We start from the raw sequence: 18,793 nt of genomic DNA on the forward strand, positions 1-18,793 counted from the left end.
GAAATTACGGAAGGTAGAATTTACATATTTAATTCATCACAAAGATGTAAGGAAATTGAATGCTTCAGTGGATTCTTTGAAACCATTAGGATGTATTAGTAGCTAGTTAATTATATGTTGCACTGTGAGTTTTTATGGATGGTGCCTCTTCAATTATCCCTCATCACATAAATCACAAAAAGGCAAACATCCAGAATGTACTGTAATTATATCATATCCTCTGCATCCTGCTTTACACAATGGCCCTAATGAGCTATAAAGTAATTGGCTTTCATTTTGCACCATCCTCTGAGGCCTTGGTGACACACACACACACACACACACACACACACACACACACACACACACAAATGCATACGTAAAGTACACACTGACCTCTCATTAGTGTTTGTGGGAGTGAATACATTATTCCAGTCCAAGCCAAAAAAATGGAGCCTAATTAGCTTACTACTTGCACAGCTTTTAATTGTTTGTTTGTTTGTTTGTTTGTTTTTGCAAATGTTAGTATGCATATGTGGTTGTACAACTTGAGTAGCAGGCCCAATCAGTTTGACCTGTTACAATGACTACACAACGTTAATGTAAACATTTTGGTGTCTCCTTTTCAATATTAGTTTTGTGAAGAGTTAGTTAAATAAGCCTTTAAAAAATATTGTTGGAAGAGTTGTGCCAGATCGTTTATTACTTATATAGTAATAAAAATACATTTATAAATATATAAAATAACTTCAAATCTGCTTGACAATGGTGAAAGTTAGCACAGGTATCGGCATGGCTGTTTTTACATTTGTAAAGTGAGTGATCCATCTTCTCGTCAATAGACGGTCTTTGCGTCGGAGTGCGTCTGAGAAAAGAATCCCACGGTGTCGTCAGTTCCGTAAAGCGTTCCTCTTGGCTTCATAGAAAAGAAGGCAGAGGATTATTTACGAGGAGTCCAAAGACAAAAGCAGTGCGAACAAGACTTTACCTTGTTATGTCATTTAAGTACTTTTAAACAAGAGCGCTGCATTGTTTCCCACGGGCAGTTTTTTTTTTTTCCCTCGGGCTGACAAAACACACATCAGTCTCCTCTAAGCCGCGCATGAACTGGGATGCACTGACGTTAGCTTCTTAGCTTGCTCGTTAGCTTCCCGAACATCTCCGTGTTAACGACGGGACCAAGCACACCGTAAGTCCAAACCGTTTGTAAACGACGATATTGCTTTTTGTCTGGGTGTGAGATTGTTTCAGATTTCTGTCACCGTTAAATAACCGGCTTTGCACTGTGAACTCACTTGTTTACCATTTTTAAGCAGCTTCATCTGAACAGCTGTATGTTTGAATCTGGAATCAGGCCTTTTATTTTTTCTTGGGAGCAAATTAATTTCCAGCCTGAAAAGATGCTTCAATGCAATGCACATTCTTACGAAAAAGCCATTATGATGGGTTCTTTTTTTTAATGGCCTCTACAAACCATCACCGTGTTGGACAGATTGGACCCACCGGAGGCCAAAGCTAACGTTACCTGCTGTTAGGGGAATAACCGTACACCTGTGCTGCTGCACCTGTTCGGGCTCCCAGACGTATTCTGCACGGTATCAGGAGATGTGTAAACCTTTAGCCTTTTCCCCTCTCTTTACGTCTGAAGCTAACTATTAGTCATTTATTAGTATTTTTTAAATTGTGCACTTGATTTGAATTGAAACGATTGGTTTAAACGACTCACATTATATTAATAACAATACTACTACTAAATAATAACGCGCATTGCCCTTGATGTGGCACATTTTATGCGGCTAAATGGCTATTTCGAGTTATTTCGGATGCTGCCTATTACTAATGATAGACTGCCAATAACTACTATTAAAGTTAATGTCCGATCTTAGCCTTATGCCATTTCCCATTGATTAAGAGACTTGACCGAGAGACACAACATGCTGTAGTGAATCGAAGCACTTGCATAAATACTGCAGCCAGATCGAGGCCCATTTCAGATGTAGATGTTATGCAAAATAGCAGATTTGTTTGCTCAGTCAATGAAGACCTTTAGTATCTCATGTTGGAAATGTAGAATGTCAGATCAATAAGAGGACTTCTCTTTCCAGTGTGTGGCACTATGTGTTAAGTCAGTTTGGGTTAACATGGACAAGTGTCGAGCATTCTTGGGCAAGAGAAGCTCCTCTCTCCTCTGATGTGTTACAGTCAACAGGGATGTGTCATTCCTCTGGAAGTGGACTGGGCATGGCAAAGTGTGCATTTCTAATGGATAAAGCCACTCAGGCGAGGACAGAGCAAATGTAAACAAGTCTTACTCATGCCTCCCTTCATGCAACAGATATTCGTGCCAGCGAGTGAACTAACTGCCATAAACCTGCCATATTGTTGTGTTCAAGATGCTGTGAGTCCTGTGGTTGCAAATTTACAAGGACTCCAAGGTGTTTTGAAAAAAAAAAAAAAAAAAAAAAATCATATTTTTGTCCCACTTTAGACTCATTATTCAGGTATGCGGCATATATGGTATATCCCTTATATCCTGCTTTGCACAACGGCCTTAATGAGCTATAAAGTATTTCAAGGACATTTGAGATTGCACATCAAACAAGATTAGAAGGATAATATACAGTAGTTATGTTTCATGGAGATCTGTTATCAGCATTTAATTATCAATCAAAAACGGAATATTTGTAATTACAATGTGATACTTCTGTTTATAAATGAATAGTAATTAGTGAATTATTTTGTGTCACTAATTCATGAATTTGTGTTATCTACCAGACGTCCCCATTTTGTTTCCCACAATTAATCATATTAAGCTCACACGGTCTACAACAGATCAGGGAACAAACTGGTTAAGAAACACCAGTTGTGGAGACACCACTGTTCATGCTGGAGTTTCTCCAGATGTGACGTTTACCTGTTATACCACTACCGTGCTCTGCCATGATAACCATCTCCCACATTTGTAGACCTTAATTCTGCACCATCATCTGTGGCCTTGTCACGCATGCAGTAGTCAAGTCAAGTCTATCTTTTTTTATAAAGTGCCAAATCTCAACAGCACGAACTTATTGAATAGAGCAGGTCTACACCGTACTCTTTATAATATTGATTACTGAGACCCAACGATTCCCAACAATACAGTACACACTGACCCTTTATTGGTTTTTGTTGGAGTGAATTCATCAAGCTGTGAATTCATTATTACAGTCCAAGTCAAAAAACAGGAGCTATAGTACTACTTGACCTGCATTTTGGCAACTGTTATTAACTGTGACCCTGTATAGCACGCCAGATCAGTTTGACCTATTAGAGCGACTGGACAATGTTGCTGTGAACATTTCGCTGTCTCCTCTCTAGTTAGGGGTTTTTTAGGGAATGGGTGCTGCTAGCATACGGCCCTTTAATTGAGTGGGGTAGAGTGGCCACTTCAGCAAGATGGCTCATTGTAGCGGCGGCTCCCGGTGCATGGGGCTTTCATAGGTGTGTTTGTTTTTTATGCCGAGCGGTAGCCTTGCTCTTTGAAAACCACCTCCTCGCTTGTTTGTTGCAATTATATTCCCATCTGCCTAATGATTTGGGTGTTTTGACTACGCTCTTTGGTCTCTCCTCTTCAAAGCAGCATTCAGGCCTCACTGTTTTTCCATGTCTGCCTTTTTCACTTCATTTACATACAGTAGCTCGTTGTATCCACACTTTACCTGTCTCTCTTTCTCCCCCTTTTCTCTCAGAAATAGTGCATTATGACAGACAGCATTATGAGCAAAGCTGCCACAATGGAGATTCCTATCAACAGTAATGGCGACACAGGGACACTACCAGAGGACGACAGCCTTGAACAGGTGGGTCCTGGCTAATGTATCAGTTGACAGTGTGCTGTGTGTGTAGCATTTTGAGACCACCCTGGTTAGTTGTTATTTACCTATTTAAAGCACTTACACAAGGGAACAAATATGCACACTGTTTGTCTTTACACATGTGATCCCAGGGCAACAAGAGATCATTTACATACTCGCCAGCAAACAGATGAGAGTACAGAGAATACAGTTGTTTACTTCTCAATAATCTTGATGATTTTTCAGTCTGAATTACTTTTTATATATTAATTTATAGTTATATTTAGTTGTTTTTTTTTTAAACTGTTAAGTATATTTTATTTTTAAGGGTCTGTCTCATGTCAGTTTTAGTGTAAGATTCATTGTGAAGTCTTTGATCAGACACCCAGATATTTTTTTTATTTGCCTCTACTTTAAAATATTCTCCTCAGAAAAGTCTAACAATAGCCTTCTCTTGATGATGTAACCAGTGATACAGTACTATCCCCGAAGGTCATACTGTATCATTCACATGAGAGCACATGAGGAGAGTCAAACCAACATAAGTCAGCCAGCTGATGTCATTACGTGGCATTAGTGCTGGTTGATCACAGTGTGTGACGGATAAAGGCGTGCCTCTCGTTTGTTTGACGTTGACACAGTGGTGATGGGTATTGTTCCTCAGCTATCACAAGATTAGCTAAGTGAGCTGACTCTTTTCATACCATCACACCACATTACAATTCTGTCAGTAAAAATATACAGTACAATTTAGGACTCATTGTTCCTAGTAAATACAGTTCTACAGCTGCATGAATGTGGCCACTCACTTACTATTATTCTCTCACATTGCCTTAATGCACCTGTGTTCAGCTGCGGAGAATGATCACGCTGAAGCTGTATTCCAGTCTCCTGCTGTGAAATTAAATCTTGCTCTTTGCCTGGTTTTAGCCGTTATCGTATTAAGTCCTGCCTGTCATTCACTGCTAGATGTCCTTGTGTTCCTTAGCTTGCTTAGCTACAACCGTGGAAAGGGATCCTACTGGGAAATCAGGTGTTGGAGTCCAGATGTCTCCTTGGGAACCAGCTTCCCCCATTAACGGCTCACGTGGCCTCCTGTTCGGGGCTGCAGATACATCTCTGGTGTATTTGGTTAATCTGAACACAAGGTGTGAAACTGAAATGCTAGACTCTGTAGATGTAGTCGTAGCTCTCCAGGCGGGAACTGTTTATTTACAGAAGGAATAAGCACTTGTCGGGCCTCAATTGAAGGCGAATGCTCCTGTGGAGGGGGTTAAGCACAAACATTTTGTCTCCACCCTTTTCAGGAGGTTCTTAGTCAGAGTCGGTTAGAAAGGAATAACTGGAGTTGCAGAGTAAGTGACGTTCATTTTCCTGCATCCCAGGGCACACCTTGTTAGACAAACAGACTGAAGATCCTGGTGGAAGCACTGGTGGTTATTTGAGTTATTTGCTCACCAAACTAAGTGTGGCTCCAGTCGTGTAGTAAAAGGAAGCCCTACCCTCTCACCAAGTGTGCACAGCGGAGCGAGTATTCACCCGTTTGTTGGGGCTACTTCAGTTTAATGTGTTCATCTATGTGTTTAGCTTGGCCGTTTAGTGCTGGATATTAACCAGTTGTCATAGCAACCCTGCAATTAATCTGGCTGTGAAACTGGCTGTGCTTTGTCCTTGGGTGAAAGCCCTCTGAAATCAGATTGATATCTACTGGGTTTGAAGCGGCAGCAGTTTGTGTTGCTCGTACACGTGGAGATGAAGATTGGCAGGTTAGGAAAGAGCAGATGTCCGGTTTCAGATGATGGAGCACCGAGCTCGTGTCGGAACATGGTTGGTGACTGGCAGCTTGACAGTGACAGATAGGACTGACTGCCAGCAGTGTCCTGGCAAAAGCATGAGAGGCATCACAGTGGATCACTGGTGGGAAGTCAGAAATTCAACAGCATCTTACACTGTTTATACTGTTGTACACAATTTCTCGTAGGTGAAAGAATAGTGGTTTGTGGCCTTTTTAAAGCAGACTCTGTGTGTCTATCATGTTATAGCATTCTGTCTTTGGTATGACATCTGTACAGAAACAGGCGAGACAATTTACAAGCCTACAAACTGCGCTGTTGTATGACAGTCGGAGTTATTGTGTGATGACATAAAGGTTCTGTAGTTTCCTACATCTTAGGGAACAGGCACTGTGTCAACAAAGTGTCCAGGGAGGGATCAGTGTCTGCGTCACTGTTCTCCCACACTGAACAGATGCCACAGCATGAGGCAGATCTCTAATGAATGAAGGTTTTGTCCTTTTCTTAACATGCTTTTTGGTTGTTGGTTCAGTGTCCGTGTAGTTAAAATGTTGAAAACTATCATTTTAGGCTCCAGAAATTGGCACCGTTGTCATGATGAGAGCCAGTTGGCTGCTCCAGACATGACCCAGTTTAAATTGGTAAAATGGTACCTGGAGTTTGGCCACTCAAACTTGGTGTTGGTGTGGATGTTTTCATGTGTCCACAGTTTCTTCTTTCTTGATTTTTATTTTTATTTTTTTCCCTCCTTAACATTGATGTGACTTTTAATGTCTTGTAAATGTCTTGTAAATGAATATATTCATTTTCACAGTGCTGAATTAGAATCAGTATTTTCTGTGTCCAGACAGTGATGGAATCATATCATGGCTGTAACAGATTATACATGGAAACACCAAGTGAAACATGTTCACCCAGTGGATGAACAATCCACTTTGAAACTTTGACATATACCAGCTAAGTGACGAACCCTGACCTGACCTGCTGTGATATCAGTCATCACTGCTCTCCATCTCACATCCCCGCTGTCTGTGGACATTACAATGATTTTTCTGGGATTTCTTTTTTTACATCGTTCTATCTTGTTTCATGATTTCAGTCATGGATTTTTCTTTTTGTCTCCTTTCCTTTTTTTTTTCCTTTTTTTTAATTTTCTTTTTTTACTTTTTTTTGTTGTCGTTCTTGTTGTGTTTGTCGACCCCACCCCCCACCCCCTCCTCCTCCTCCTCCCTACCCCCTTCCTCCTCCATCTCTGTGCAGGCTGCAAAGCTGCAGTGGAGCTTAGATGAGCAGGTAGGGAGCTCCAGAGGCACCAGGGTGAGCAGGCCATTTGTGCATTTGTGTGTGTGTGTATGTGTGTGTCTCTATGTTGGTGTGTAGCACTGCTCAGGGGTTTGACTTCATGTGGCGTTACATTGCCTCGCATCACTGCGTTGGTTTATTTCACAAAATGTCACAGATTGCATTTATATGGCAAACCACTGTGCAGCTTGAATCGTGCTGCCTGTTAATTTGGCTCCTACTAACTCCAGCTGGAGGGAGTCTCTCAAACTGGACATGTTTCGAGAGACAAACATAGCTGACAGCTAACACTTCAAACTCAACACAAAAATCTGTTTCCATTTGATTATTAGATTCAAAAACATCTAGATCGTGTTGTCTTGAGTGAGCTAACATAGCCTAGATTCTCTGTGTGTGTGTGTGTGTGTGTGTGTGTGTGTGTGTGTGTGTGTGTGTGTGTGTGTGTGTGTGTGTGTGTGTGTGTTGTGTGTGTGTGTGTGTGATGTGTGTGTGTGTGTGTGTGTGTGAACTCTGTGTCTGTGTGTCTGTGTGTCTGTGTGTGTGTGTGTGTGTCTGTGTGTGTGTTCGTTCCCCAGGGTGATGTGTGTGTGTGTGTGTGTGAGAGATCCCTTAATTTTTTTTTTTAGTGGGTGTTGGTTGACAAAACAAAACACAGTGACATACTAATTATCATCATGTCGTACTAATGCTGTGATGTTGATGTGTTTCAGCTTCACTAGTTCTGTTTTCATGTGTCAGCTGATGTTAAACAAATGTAGGTGTGTTACAGCAAGAAAGTCAGGTGACTGTTAGGTCTATCTCAACAAGCAGACAAGGCCCTGAAGCAGAGAGAATCTTCATCAGTGAATGCTGTTTGACCTTTAACAAATCACAGCAGCTGTATTTTTACTTCGTTTTTGCAGAATCAAACATACTCGTTCTGTTTGTTTACAACAAGGAAATAGCGTCCTCCCTTCTGGAGCATTCTTCTGTAGTCACAATCTTACTGTAGAGTCTAAGCCCAAGGTTTCAGGAAGTGCCCTATATATTATCCTCCCATTTCATTTTCCCGATGGGCGATATGGGCCTTTGCCCGCAGTTGAGTTACTGTGAATTGTTTTTGTAGCAAATAAAATAAGTCTCTTGCTCACGGCACGGGCATGAGTAAAATTTAGACCTGATTTCTTGTAGGAACTACGGCTCACATAGGCTTCTGCCAAAGTGACAAAATCTGTTCGGGCCAGATATTCCCCCTTTTTCCATAAATCCCTCACCGATGTGTTTTTTCTTTACTAGCTGATACACAAGCAGGAAGGCAGACAAAAGAAAACAGTGAGTTTTAATTAAAGAAAACACACAAGATGGATCATGTGGCTCATAACACACAGCCTCCCCCCACCCTCCCAACCCTAGACCCCCACCCCCTTGTGATACGCTGAAGCCTGTGATGGTGATTATTTTGGAAGGAGAAAACAGTTTGCTTGAGCATTTCCTGCTGCATAGATCACTGGAGTCGCTGCTCGGGTTAGACTCTACGTCTGGTGATTAAACCTCCTTTGCTTGCTCTCTCAACAGCATCATGGCAGGAGATTCAGCTTAAATCCTTAGTTAGGTTAATCATTGACCGTGCACTTTAGCGGCGTGTTTTCTGCTGTTCACACACCTTAAAGTTTTTCCCTCTTGGCTCCTAGATAAGTAGTTGAAGTGAGACAATGCCTGAAGATATGTGTGTACTGACCAACCTTCCTAACATAGTCGTGTTTGTCCCCCTCTAGTGAATAAGCCTTTAACTTACATTGTCTACACTGTGTGAATGTAACACTCAAAGTCATAAATGCTTGTTTACATATCCCCACCCCCAAAACCACCCAAAAACCCTTCCCTTTGTTCCTCTGTTTCTTTTTTCTTTTTTTTTTTTTTTTCTTTGTTTGTTTTTTTCACCGTTTAAACTTTGCAGGACCTACAGCAGGTGATGGTATCGGGTCCCAATCTAAATGAGACTAGCATTGTATCAGGGGGGTATGGAGGAACAGCAGAGGGTATCATCCCCACCAGCTCAATCAAAGGTAGAGTCCTACTTCACTCTTTGTCTCTCTCACTCATCTATGACATCTTTCCAGTGTCTTTTTCTCAGCCGAACTGTCGCTCTCTCCCATTTTTGACTCCCTCTGTTGTCACTACGGATGTCTGTCTGTGAGTGTAATTCGGAGGACCATGTAGCGTTTGATTTCTCAGACCTCCGATCAGTCTTCCCATTAGATGATGCCGCAATTAATTTGCAGTAATTGGTGGTCAATTTGTGCTGATTTATGGCCAGCGTGGGCCTCCGCTCTCTCTGCTCCTTATTACTCAGATTACATGGTTCAATGCCCAGGCGTGGGATAGAGACAGTAGAGTGAATGATGAACTACTGAACACTGATTTTAAAACAAACTGAGTGTTCTTATAATGATGTGTTGACTAGATTTAAACCCAAACTTCCTGTCAAAAAGATGATTTTTTTTTTTTTTTTTTTTTTATAAATGCAACTATAACTGCTTGAAAACTGACAGTAATCACCAAACATGATCTGAATCTGCACTGCATAAGAATGTGCTTAGACATACAAACCCCCCCTCCCCATCCCTTTCAGTGTAGCTAGGTGATGACACAGAGAGCTCCTGCAAGAAAACACAGGCTTGTCCAGCAAAAAAAAAAAGAAAACGCAGTCATTGTGATATGGGCGAGGAGCCGTGTTGACCAATCAAATATGTGCAAAGTACACATTCTTTCGTGAATGCAGTGTTTACAGTTCACTCAGCATTTGTCACAATCAAAGATAAAAAATGATTGCGGCCTTGATAACTTCTCACAGCACTGAAAGACAAGTTCATTATCAAACACGTCATTGTTCCTAAATGTCAGGCAACCGTTTCGAAAGCACAGCGTGCCAAGAATTCCATAGATGCCCGACGTCAAACACCGTTTCATCTTACTAATCCTCACAACGTTTCTTCTTGCTCGCAAGCGGTTAATATTTTGCTTTTTAGATGAAAACTTACAAAAATAATTACACACCGAATCATAAATAGATCCAATACATGGTGTGATGCTGCGGGTCTGCGGCTGAGGGATTCATGTAAGTTTCTAGTTCAAGGCGCTGACCTCAGCAGTGTCGCTGTATTCACAGTTTCAGAGGGAATTAAACAGCATCTTGCTTCTTATTTGATCCTAATATTTCTGCATCTTTGTCCCATCCTCTCTCTCTCTCTCTCTCTCTCAGGCCCTGCTGTGCACTACAATGCAGAGTTTAACAAAAGGATCCCAGTTACAGGATTAGGTGGCTCCACAGACCAAATTCTTATTAATTATAGAGAGCTTATTTCCAAAATGTGATGGAATCATTTTTAGCGATGCTGGATGTTTCTAGAATCTAGGATATCCAGTTTGTAAGTACTGTTGTTAAGATTCTGTAAGCAAGAACTTCATCTGTTACCTACAACACACAAAATGTGACTAATGGATATTTCTCACATGATGAATCTCTCATTTTGGAAAGACGTTCTTTATACAGAGTGTGACTTTCAAATGGCTGAGAATTAGCTTCTCTGTCCCTTTTCATGAAATTTTCTCTGTTTCAGTGGAGTGAAGGGAAGTAAACTTATTTCTGGCTGCTGCTACTTTTCTTTGATACAGAGAGCCTTTTTTTTTCTGTCACAGCATTTCGTTAACATACTTCTCCTCTATTTCCTGGTTGGTTTCTTCTAGGGTTGTAAACTCATCCTTTAACGGGTCTACACTTTTTTGTTCTTGTGTAGCAAAACAGAAACTGCCTTCATGTGTATTTGTATAAAGACCTTGAATATCAAAGTCAAAAGTCAGATATTACCGTGACAACTTAAGTAAACATTTAGTTTCTTAAAAGCCTGGCTGATCCAGTTAATTTAACATCTCACTATTCAGTTCTGCTGCAGTTCAAACTGCCCCCGTCTTCACCATCACTCATTTGTCTGCATTGTTCACTGACTGTCATGCACTAAATGTTGTCTTTTCATCTTTGTACTTGTCTATCTTTATCCTCCACTTCCTTTTCACAACTCCCTCCTACATGTTCCTCGTCCTCCTCGTCTCCCTTTTGTTGCCTCACTTTTCTGTCTTTCCTGCGTCTCCCCGCTCCTCCCGACAAACTTCCTCCTACGTTGTCATTCCGTTTTTGGCACGCTTGTCCAACCTCAATAATTACTTCACTCCTAAACCCCGAAATATCCAACTATCATTCTGAATCCTGATCCCAACTATATAAATCCCACTCCCACATCCTTCCCTAATTCATACTCACCCTGAACCATTCCTTCATCCCCCCCCCCCCCATCCACTGTCACAGACCTGCGTATGAAGGCCAGGCGAAGTAGCGTTCCCCCGAGCAGTTCTGTCATCTGCCATATAGCAGGCCAATCACATGAATACCAAGGTACTGGAGAGGAGAACATTCAAAAGGCTCCACAATGATTAATAGTGTAGCAGTGACCCAAAATATCCCTGCAGTCCAGTGTGTTTTCATCTTATCACAGCTCAATAGAAAAGAATTTAGCGTCTTCAATATTAAGTTTTTTTTCCCCAGTATTTCTTGCCACCTTCATTTCTGCTGCTCGCTCATTAACTCTATTTCACTCCTATGCATGCTCTACAGTGGTTTACGGGTCAGTGGTGACCGACATGGGTTGCAAGATAGCAGACAGATTTCCCTCAGTTTAGAGCAGCACAAACTCTGCTGAAAAGAAACTGTGCTGTAAAGTGAATGCACTTTCAGTAGCTGGTTCTCTACTTGGTCTGTTCTTTGCTGGGGGGTAAATCGTGATGTCCGCCTCAACGTGTTTGTCGTTTACCATGTTTCTTGTGCTCGTTTGGGTCTTCTCTCTCAGGGTCCAACATGCACCACAGCAGCAGCAGCTCGTCAATGACGGCAGAAGAGCTGACCCGAGGTGTGGCTGTGGAAAAACTAGAAACAATGAAGAAGTGGGGTCTCAACACTTACAAGGTATCTGTAATGTTGACTAACAAGTAAAGCTGTGAACAGATGATAGTTTCAAGATAAAGAGCTACTTGGTGATTTTTATGTTTCTGTGCCTGAGGATCCTTTGAATCCCCTTCTCCCCATGTCTTTGTGAAGGAGGCTAAAGTCACAGGAAGGAATTGCTTTGTGTTACTGATGTGTCTGTGCGTCTTCTTCATTGCGTCAGTGTACAAAGCAAATGATCTCGGAGCGTTTCGGTCGGGGTTCCCGGACTGTGGACCTGGAGCTGGAGGCCCAGATCGAGGTGCTGAGAGACACTAAGAGGAAATACGAGAACGTCCTGCGACTGGCCAGAGCACTGACCAACCACTTCTACAACATGGTGCAGACGCAGCATGCGCTCGGTGACACCTTTGCTGACCTCAGTCAGAAATCTCCAGAGCTTAGGGTGAGGCCTCAAAGTGTATTTATGTAGATTTTATGTCACCTGTCTTAACGCTTAGAGGCTTTAATACCATTTGTGTTCTGTATAGTGTGTGTTAATGCCTTGTTTTTCTATACAGGATGAGTTTGGCTACAATGCAGAGACTCAGAAGTTGCTGTGTAAGAACGGGGAGACTCTACTTGGTGCCATTAACTTCTTTGTGTCCAGCATCAACACACTAGTCAACAAGACCATGGAGGACACCTTGATGACGATCAAGATGTATGAAAATGCCAGGTAAGGACATTATTCATATCACCCAAGAGACTGGATGGAAACTGTTTTCAGAGGAGGATCAGCAAAGAGATTTAGACAAAACGTGAGCACAGAAATACGGATGTTGTCCTGTATCAAATGACAACGTGAAAACAGTGTGACAGTGGGGAAGGAGTTGTTCAAAGTGATGAGGCCACAGAGAATTATCACGTGAATCTGCAGTTTTATAGTGAGATTCAGCTCGATGTGTAGCGGTCTGATCCACTTTACTATTTTTGCTTCACTCGCTGTGAAAAAGCTGTAAAAACACACTGTGCACTTCCTGTTCAGCACCAAACATCAGACAGACACAGGTAGAGACGAGCTGATGAACAGAGTAGAACATGTAGCAGCTAAAGAGCCAGATGTTTTTAAAGTTAGTTAAAAGAGTGAATATTGGACACTATGTGGCCAGAAACAAACTCCAAATTAAGTGCTCCTTAACTGCTGGATCTGTAAATAAGTCATTGTTAACAAGTTCCCCATATCAACCTCAAAAGGTGATAATGTTGTGTTCACAACCTGTTTCTGCCTCCCTCAAGTGGTCAGATTTAAAAATGATTTTAAAGTTGTTTTTTCCAACAGGATTAATGAGAATAAATCATCCAAACTGGACCAAGAATTACATTTATAAATACAAGGAGCAGACAGATAGGGTTCAAGGTTTCTTTATGATGACACTGAAAATTGGTCTGGATCTTTGAAGTGTTCCTCTTTTTCTTAAAACTCTGTGTTTTCTTCTCTGCTTTTCTGAACAGACTGGAGTTTGATGCCTACCGGTCAGACCTGGAGGAACTGAGTCTGGGTCCAAGGGACGCTGTTGCCATGGCCCGTATAGATGCTGCTCAGCAGCAATACCAAGTGCATAAGGAGAAGTATGAACGTCTCCGCTCAGACGTCATCATTAAACTCAAGTTCCTGGAGGAGAATAAGGTTGGTTTGCAGGACAGATCTGCATCATCAAAAAAGTGTTTACCTCCACGCTGACTCAAAGTGTTTTTCTTTGTGATAAATTGCACACTAACCAAATTCCTAAACTCCCTTGTCTCTGTCTCTCAGGTGAAGGTGATGCATAAGCAGCTCCTGCTCTTTCATAATGCCATCTCAGCATACTTTGCTGGCAACCAGCAGCAGCTGGAGCAAACGCTGAAGCAGTTCAACATAAAGTTGAGGCCTCCAGGGGCCGACAAGCCCTCCTGGTTAGAGGAGCAATGAGAGGGCCTGCTGGATCTCCTGCAGCCTCCTTCTTGACCACCTCCACCTGTTACCTGTTGAAACCCCCAACTTACAGAGGACCACTACAGAGGGAAAACACATACAGATAATTGGGTGGATGAAGAAATGAGATGAGCGTGTGGCTGGATGATTGGACAGATGAAGGAAGATCGGACAGATGGATTGCAGGGTATTATTGATGAATGCAGCAAGAAACGATGTGGCCAGTTTCATGAACAGCCAGGGGGCTATTAGTGCCTCTTTCTCCAACTTCCTCTTTTTTCCACTCGAACCCTCTCCTTGTGCTTTGTTCCCAGAGAAACTGTTCATCTGCCCCTTCCCTCTCCCCAGTTCACCTTAAACCCCCTTCTATCTCAACACTACTTTGCTGTGTGCGCTTGTGTTAGTCATTCTTATGGCCATTATCGTACTCCTCAAGTGCTCCCAGTGATCTGAGTTAAACTTCAGTCCCACACCATCTTAGCAACAGAGACAGATGAGTAAAGGAAAAATAGTAAAAACCCATTAAAATACATTCAGATGTAACCAAACACTACATCAAAACTCCTCCAAACCTTATCACTCTCCTCGTGTGCCTCCTTATGTATGATCTAATGTAAGTACAGAAAAAAGAAGTCAAACTACACATGAAGGGGATTTGTTTGCTACACTGGAAAGGAATGTGCAGACATTTCCAATCAATGTACATTTCAAATTAAGTACTGTTTCACTTTTGAAATGAAATATTATACAATTGTTTGTAGCTTAAATATAAAAAAAAAGACAATGCTGTGTTTAGTTTAGTGTTTGGTTAATTTGACCTTCATGTCTTTGTTTTTGTTTTTTTCTAACTATATCAGTTCTACTCAGCTGTATGTCTCATGCCTCGGAGTGAAAGACAGTATAGTGTTAGGGCAACGTGTGCTGGTGTTTAGTCTGAGGTTATGAGAAATGCTACAGATTTGAATTGTTACCTGATTTACTTGTTTTATTTACCCAAAGAGAATTGAAAGAGATGGATGATGATTGGATGATGATTGGATGATGAAACCCTGCTACGTTTTCATGGGTTATTTAAGCAACGCCGATTGGCTCAGTCTGGACTGAGGAAGCTTTGAGGGACAGCTGACCTATTACAGTCTGTTAAGATCCAACAAACTTGAATGGATTCACTCCATTATTACATTGTCTAACGGGCTGTATTTACAAGGAATTCACATTGATACATGATACATTGAAATGTGTTTTTTTTTTTTTTTTATAAACTTTGTTTGTCTCTGCAATGTCTAGGGTCATATCTTCCAGTCCTCCTGAAGCAGAATATATTTGTCTATGGTTACTTTTCTTCACCGTGAAGATTAGTGTAGCCGTCTAATATTACTAATTGTAATATTTCAACATGATTTTGTCGTTGGTGATTTGGAAAACAAATTTTTTTTTTTTTTTATCTCCTGTAACTGAAACATTGTCTTAGTGTAATGTTAGTAAACAATCATGAATGGTTGACAATTAAGAGAGGGTATTGCCACATGGTACTACAAATGTAATGTTGAATTTTTATGCATCACTGTATTTATTATGTACATTGTATGTGTTAATCTGTTGGAATCAACATGTTGTACACTGGAATTTCTGGTTTGTGCAAATCACTCATTTTTATGAGTATGACATTTAAGGCATTTTACAGGTGACACACTAACATGACAATATGCCTCAGGCCAACTAAATCTGTAATTGATATACTCCAGAAGAAGAAAAGATATTCTACACTAACTGATAGGAAGAACCGGCTGTGAAGTCAAATGAAGATAATCCAGTATAATGAATGTTTTACCATGCTGCATTTAATCCTAGAAACAGAACGGAGTGCTCTGTGAAACCTCCATCAGTTAATGTGTCAGGCCTCCAGCTTCTCGTCTCCTCTCTATTTGCATGGCAGACAGCGATCCAAAGTATAGGAGCAGATATCTGTGAGTGTACCGATGCTCTACTCTTGGCCATCTGCGTGCCAGCTCGCATGGACTGGCCTAACGCCGTGCTTCAGGGTTCACTTTTTAATGCTGCACTCGTGAGGACAGTCGTGAAAGGAAGTGGATTTGATTTTTGATGAGAAGCAAATATCAAAAACGGATTCTTAAGATTTTTTTTTTTTTTCTGAATTCTTATGTGTCAGTGTGTCAACTGGGTGTATTTTATTCCAGCTGTAGGAAGACCTTGGCCTCACTTACAGCAAAAACTGCAGTTTCGCTGGCCAGCTCCTGGTCTGTTTGACCGCCACACAGCAATATTAACAAAAAATGTGACTCCTCTTTTCCAAACCTGCCCCTTTGAAATTCCTCCCCCCTTACACCAAAATGAAGATTTATAAAATGAGATATTTTATTTGTGTACAATCGATATTTTCTAGGTTGAGCTGGTGTATTGTACTGTATGAATGATTGCACATAATGGTATTTAAGATGATCAATGAAGTCGTGTCATGGATTGATGTGATACTCTGCCTTCATTCCTCGCTCAGACCTGAAAAGTCCCACCCTGCCCCACCCCAATGGAACAAAAATTAAAAATACACATTTTCAAATGGTCTGGCTGTATTTCCTGTTTGTGTCTTTCAACTCATTTGTTTTCCACTGGTGAACTTTCTGTTGCACGTGGAGTAGAGCAGCGGCAGCCACCTGGATTCAGTCAAATAAAACTTTATAATGTTGTGATTAGTCATCCACTGCCATTTAAGACCTATTCTTGATCAACCTCATTTATCTAACTTCTCCCATAAATTAAAACTTCCTGTTTGATTATTGTGACAGGCTGGACAGAAGTCCCCCCCCCCCTCCAACGCTATTAACATTTCTTAATATGCTGTCTGATGAAACCACACAAAAAAAAAATCCACACATTTGCACCACATTTTTATCGGGGGGGGGGGGGGGGGGGGGTTTCTTCAGGGTGCTGTTGTGTTCATTATTATTATTATTATTATTCATTACTATTATTGTACTATTGGTAACACTAGTACCTATTGGTATTGGTATGATTGTTCCCACTATAACCATTAACGATAAACAGCACATACAGATAACACTATTACCTATGGGTATAACTGTTTTCACATTTACAATTACCAATCAACAGTGTTTACTGCTGTCCATATGTTCCTGTTGCTGTTAAAATTGAATTGAACATTGAATTGAATTTTTAAATGTATACATCTGTGAATATATGATAGCTCCTTCTGCCTTTATCTTTATCTATAGCAATAAAGGACATGGTAGTTTTTGTATTCGCACATACTCATATAATACTATACTCCGTTAAACCTGCCTGTTTGTAATTTTTTACATTAACAGAAATACCAATGTTTTTTTTTTCTTACCTCACGATAAAAAGGCGTTTCCATCCAGGTACCACAGACTTGAATTTGATTGGCGGAGACGCGCCCTGCACCTGTGATGCTGTTTGTGAGACACTGACTGAGGCAGTCTGCAGAAGCACGAGGCGAGAGATCGGAGTGAGGATTTATTTGACAGCTGTATTTTAAAAGCACGGTGAGTAAAATAAGTCCGTTACGTTGCTGTTGTGACAGTCCAGACTCTATTACGACCCTTTATTTTGTTTGCTGGATGATTTGTTAAGGAGGAACACGAACGAGGATGTGAATGTAACTGACAGCAAAACTTCAACAGAAAAACGTCAAATCAATGATGCTTTGTTTGTCGGAAAAAGGACAGACATGTTTGAACAACTTTGAGTATATTTTCGGATTTTTTTGTGTCAACTTTAATATTCCGCATATGAATATCCCACCGAATAGAATGTGTTTCAATGTAATCACATTTAATTGCAGTTGGTTTGCCTGTTTATTCTCCAGCTTCCCCCTCCACGAAAATAAACGGCAGCAAACTGTGTAGAAGCAAATTAGAGAGTAACGTTTAATGTGTGATTATGTTTCTTGGTGGATGCCATCCATGCCGAATTTACCACTAGGCTCTAATGAGTAATATAAGGTATAAATTGAGTTATGTGAAGCATTTTCATTTGCTGTTTAGACGGGAGCATTAATTTGTGACATTTCCTCAATGGCGTTTCGTATGATGAACTGAAGATCAATACTTCAAGAAGGGTGTTGTATTTATGGAGTAAATGTTAGGCTACTGTGTTTTTCAAAGAGGAAAAGTAGAAGGTTAAACAACAACGATATGTCTTTCTTTGAGTAAAGAAGTAGTGGCACAAACTATAGTGTCTACCTTACAAGTTAATTCTTCTTTAAATGTTTAACTTGCTGTATTTAATATCACTTTTATGGTATTTTTGTTACGTGTGATGTTGATATTTAGAAAACTGTGGCATCTGCTTACCTAGAAAATATTCATATGTACCTATGAAACAATGAAAAAACATTACATTTGGAGCAGATTGTTCCTGATGACTTTATAAGATGCTACCAGTGCGTGTACACATAGTTTACACATTTACACTGCTATATACTTCTGTGTCTCCTCAGATCTGAGCGGCCAGCAGTGGGATACTTTCATCCAATCATCTTTGGGATTTGACAGATACAGATGGAGGGAGTGCTGATTTTAAAATCTGCATCTCTTCCCAACTGTTCCTCTCAAGACTCGTCTCCCCCTTCGCCACCGGATGCTCAGGAAGATTCAGATCTCCAAGCATCTTCTGCTGTGACTCCCTCCATATGTGTTGTTGCTGCACCACCTCCGCCACCACCTCCTCCTCCTCCTCCTCCTCCTCCTCCTCCTCACAGATGGAGGGAGTGCTGATTTTAAAATCTGCATCTCTTCCCAACTGTTCCTCTCAAGACTCGTCTCCCCCTTCGCCACCGGATGCTCAGGAAGATTCAGATCTCCAAGCATCTTCTGCTGTGACTCCCTCCATATGTGTTGTTGCTGCACCACCTCCGCCACCACCTCCTCCTCCTCCTCCTCCTCCTCCTCCTCCTCCT

The 18,793-nt window shown here is 41.1% G+C and overlaps 1 protein-coding gene across 3 annotated transcripts; it reads left to right on the forward strand.

Moving 5' to 3' along the window:
- Positions 1-902: 902 nt before the first annotated feature.
- Positions 903-16,387, forward strand: LOC111217226 (arfaptin-2-like). 3 transcript variants are annotated; one of them, XM_022739001.1, is made up of 10 exons: positions 903-1,168; positions 3,708-3,818; positions 6,866-6,922; positions 8,844-8,952; positions 10,149-10,205; positions 11,788-11,903; positions 12,106-12,327; positions 12,443-12,600; positions 13,377-13,551; positions 13,678-16,387. In XM_022739001.1, the coding sequence occupies exons 2-10, from the start codon at positions 3,720-3,722 to the stop codon at positions 13,831-13,833; spliced, it is 1,149 nt and encodes a 382-aa protein (XP_022594722.1). In that variant the 5' UTR covers positions 903-1,168; positions 3,708-3,719; the 3' UTR covers positions 13,834-16,387. The 3 variants fall into 3 exon arrangements, with proteins under 3 accessions (XP_022594722.1, XP_022594723.1, XP_022594724.1); XM_022739002.1 differs by lacking the exon at positions 10,149-10,205; XM_022739003.1 differs by lacking the exon at positions 6,866-6,922.
- The last annotated feature ends 2,406 nt before the right edge of the window (positions 16,388-18,793 follow it).

The sequence above is a fragment of the Seriola dumerili genome, unplaced genomic scaffold (genome assembly GCF_002260705.1).
Source record: "Seriola dumerili isolate Sdu_G_001 unplaced genomic scaffold, Sdu_1.0 BDQW01000040.1, whole genome shotgun sequence".
NCBI lineage: Eukaryota > Metazoa > Chordata > Actinopteri > Carangiformes > Carangidae > Seriola > Seriola dumerili.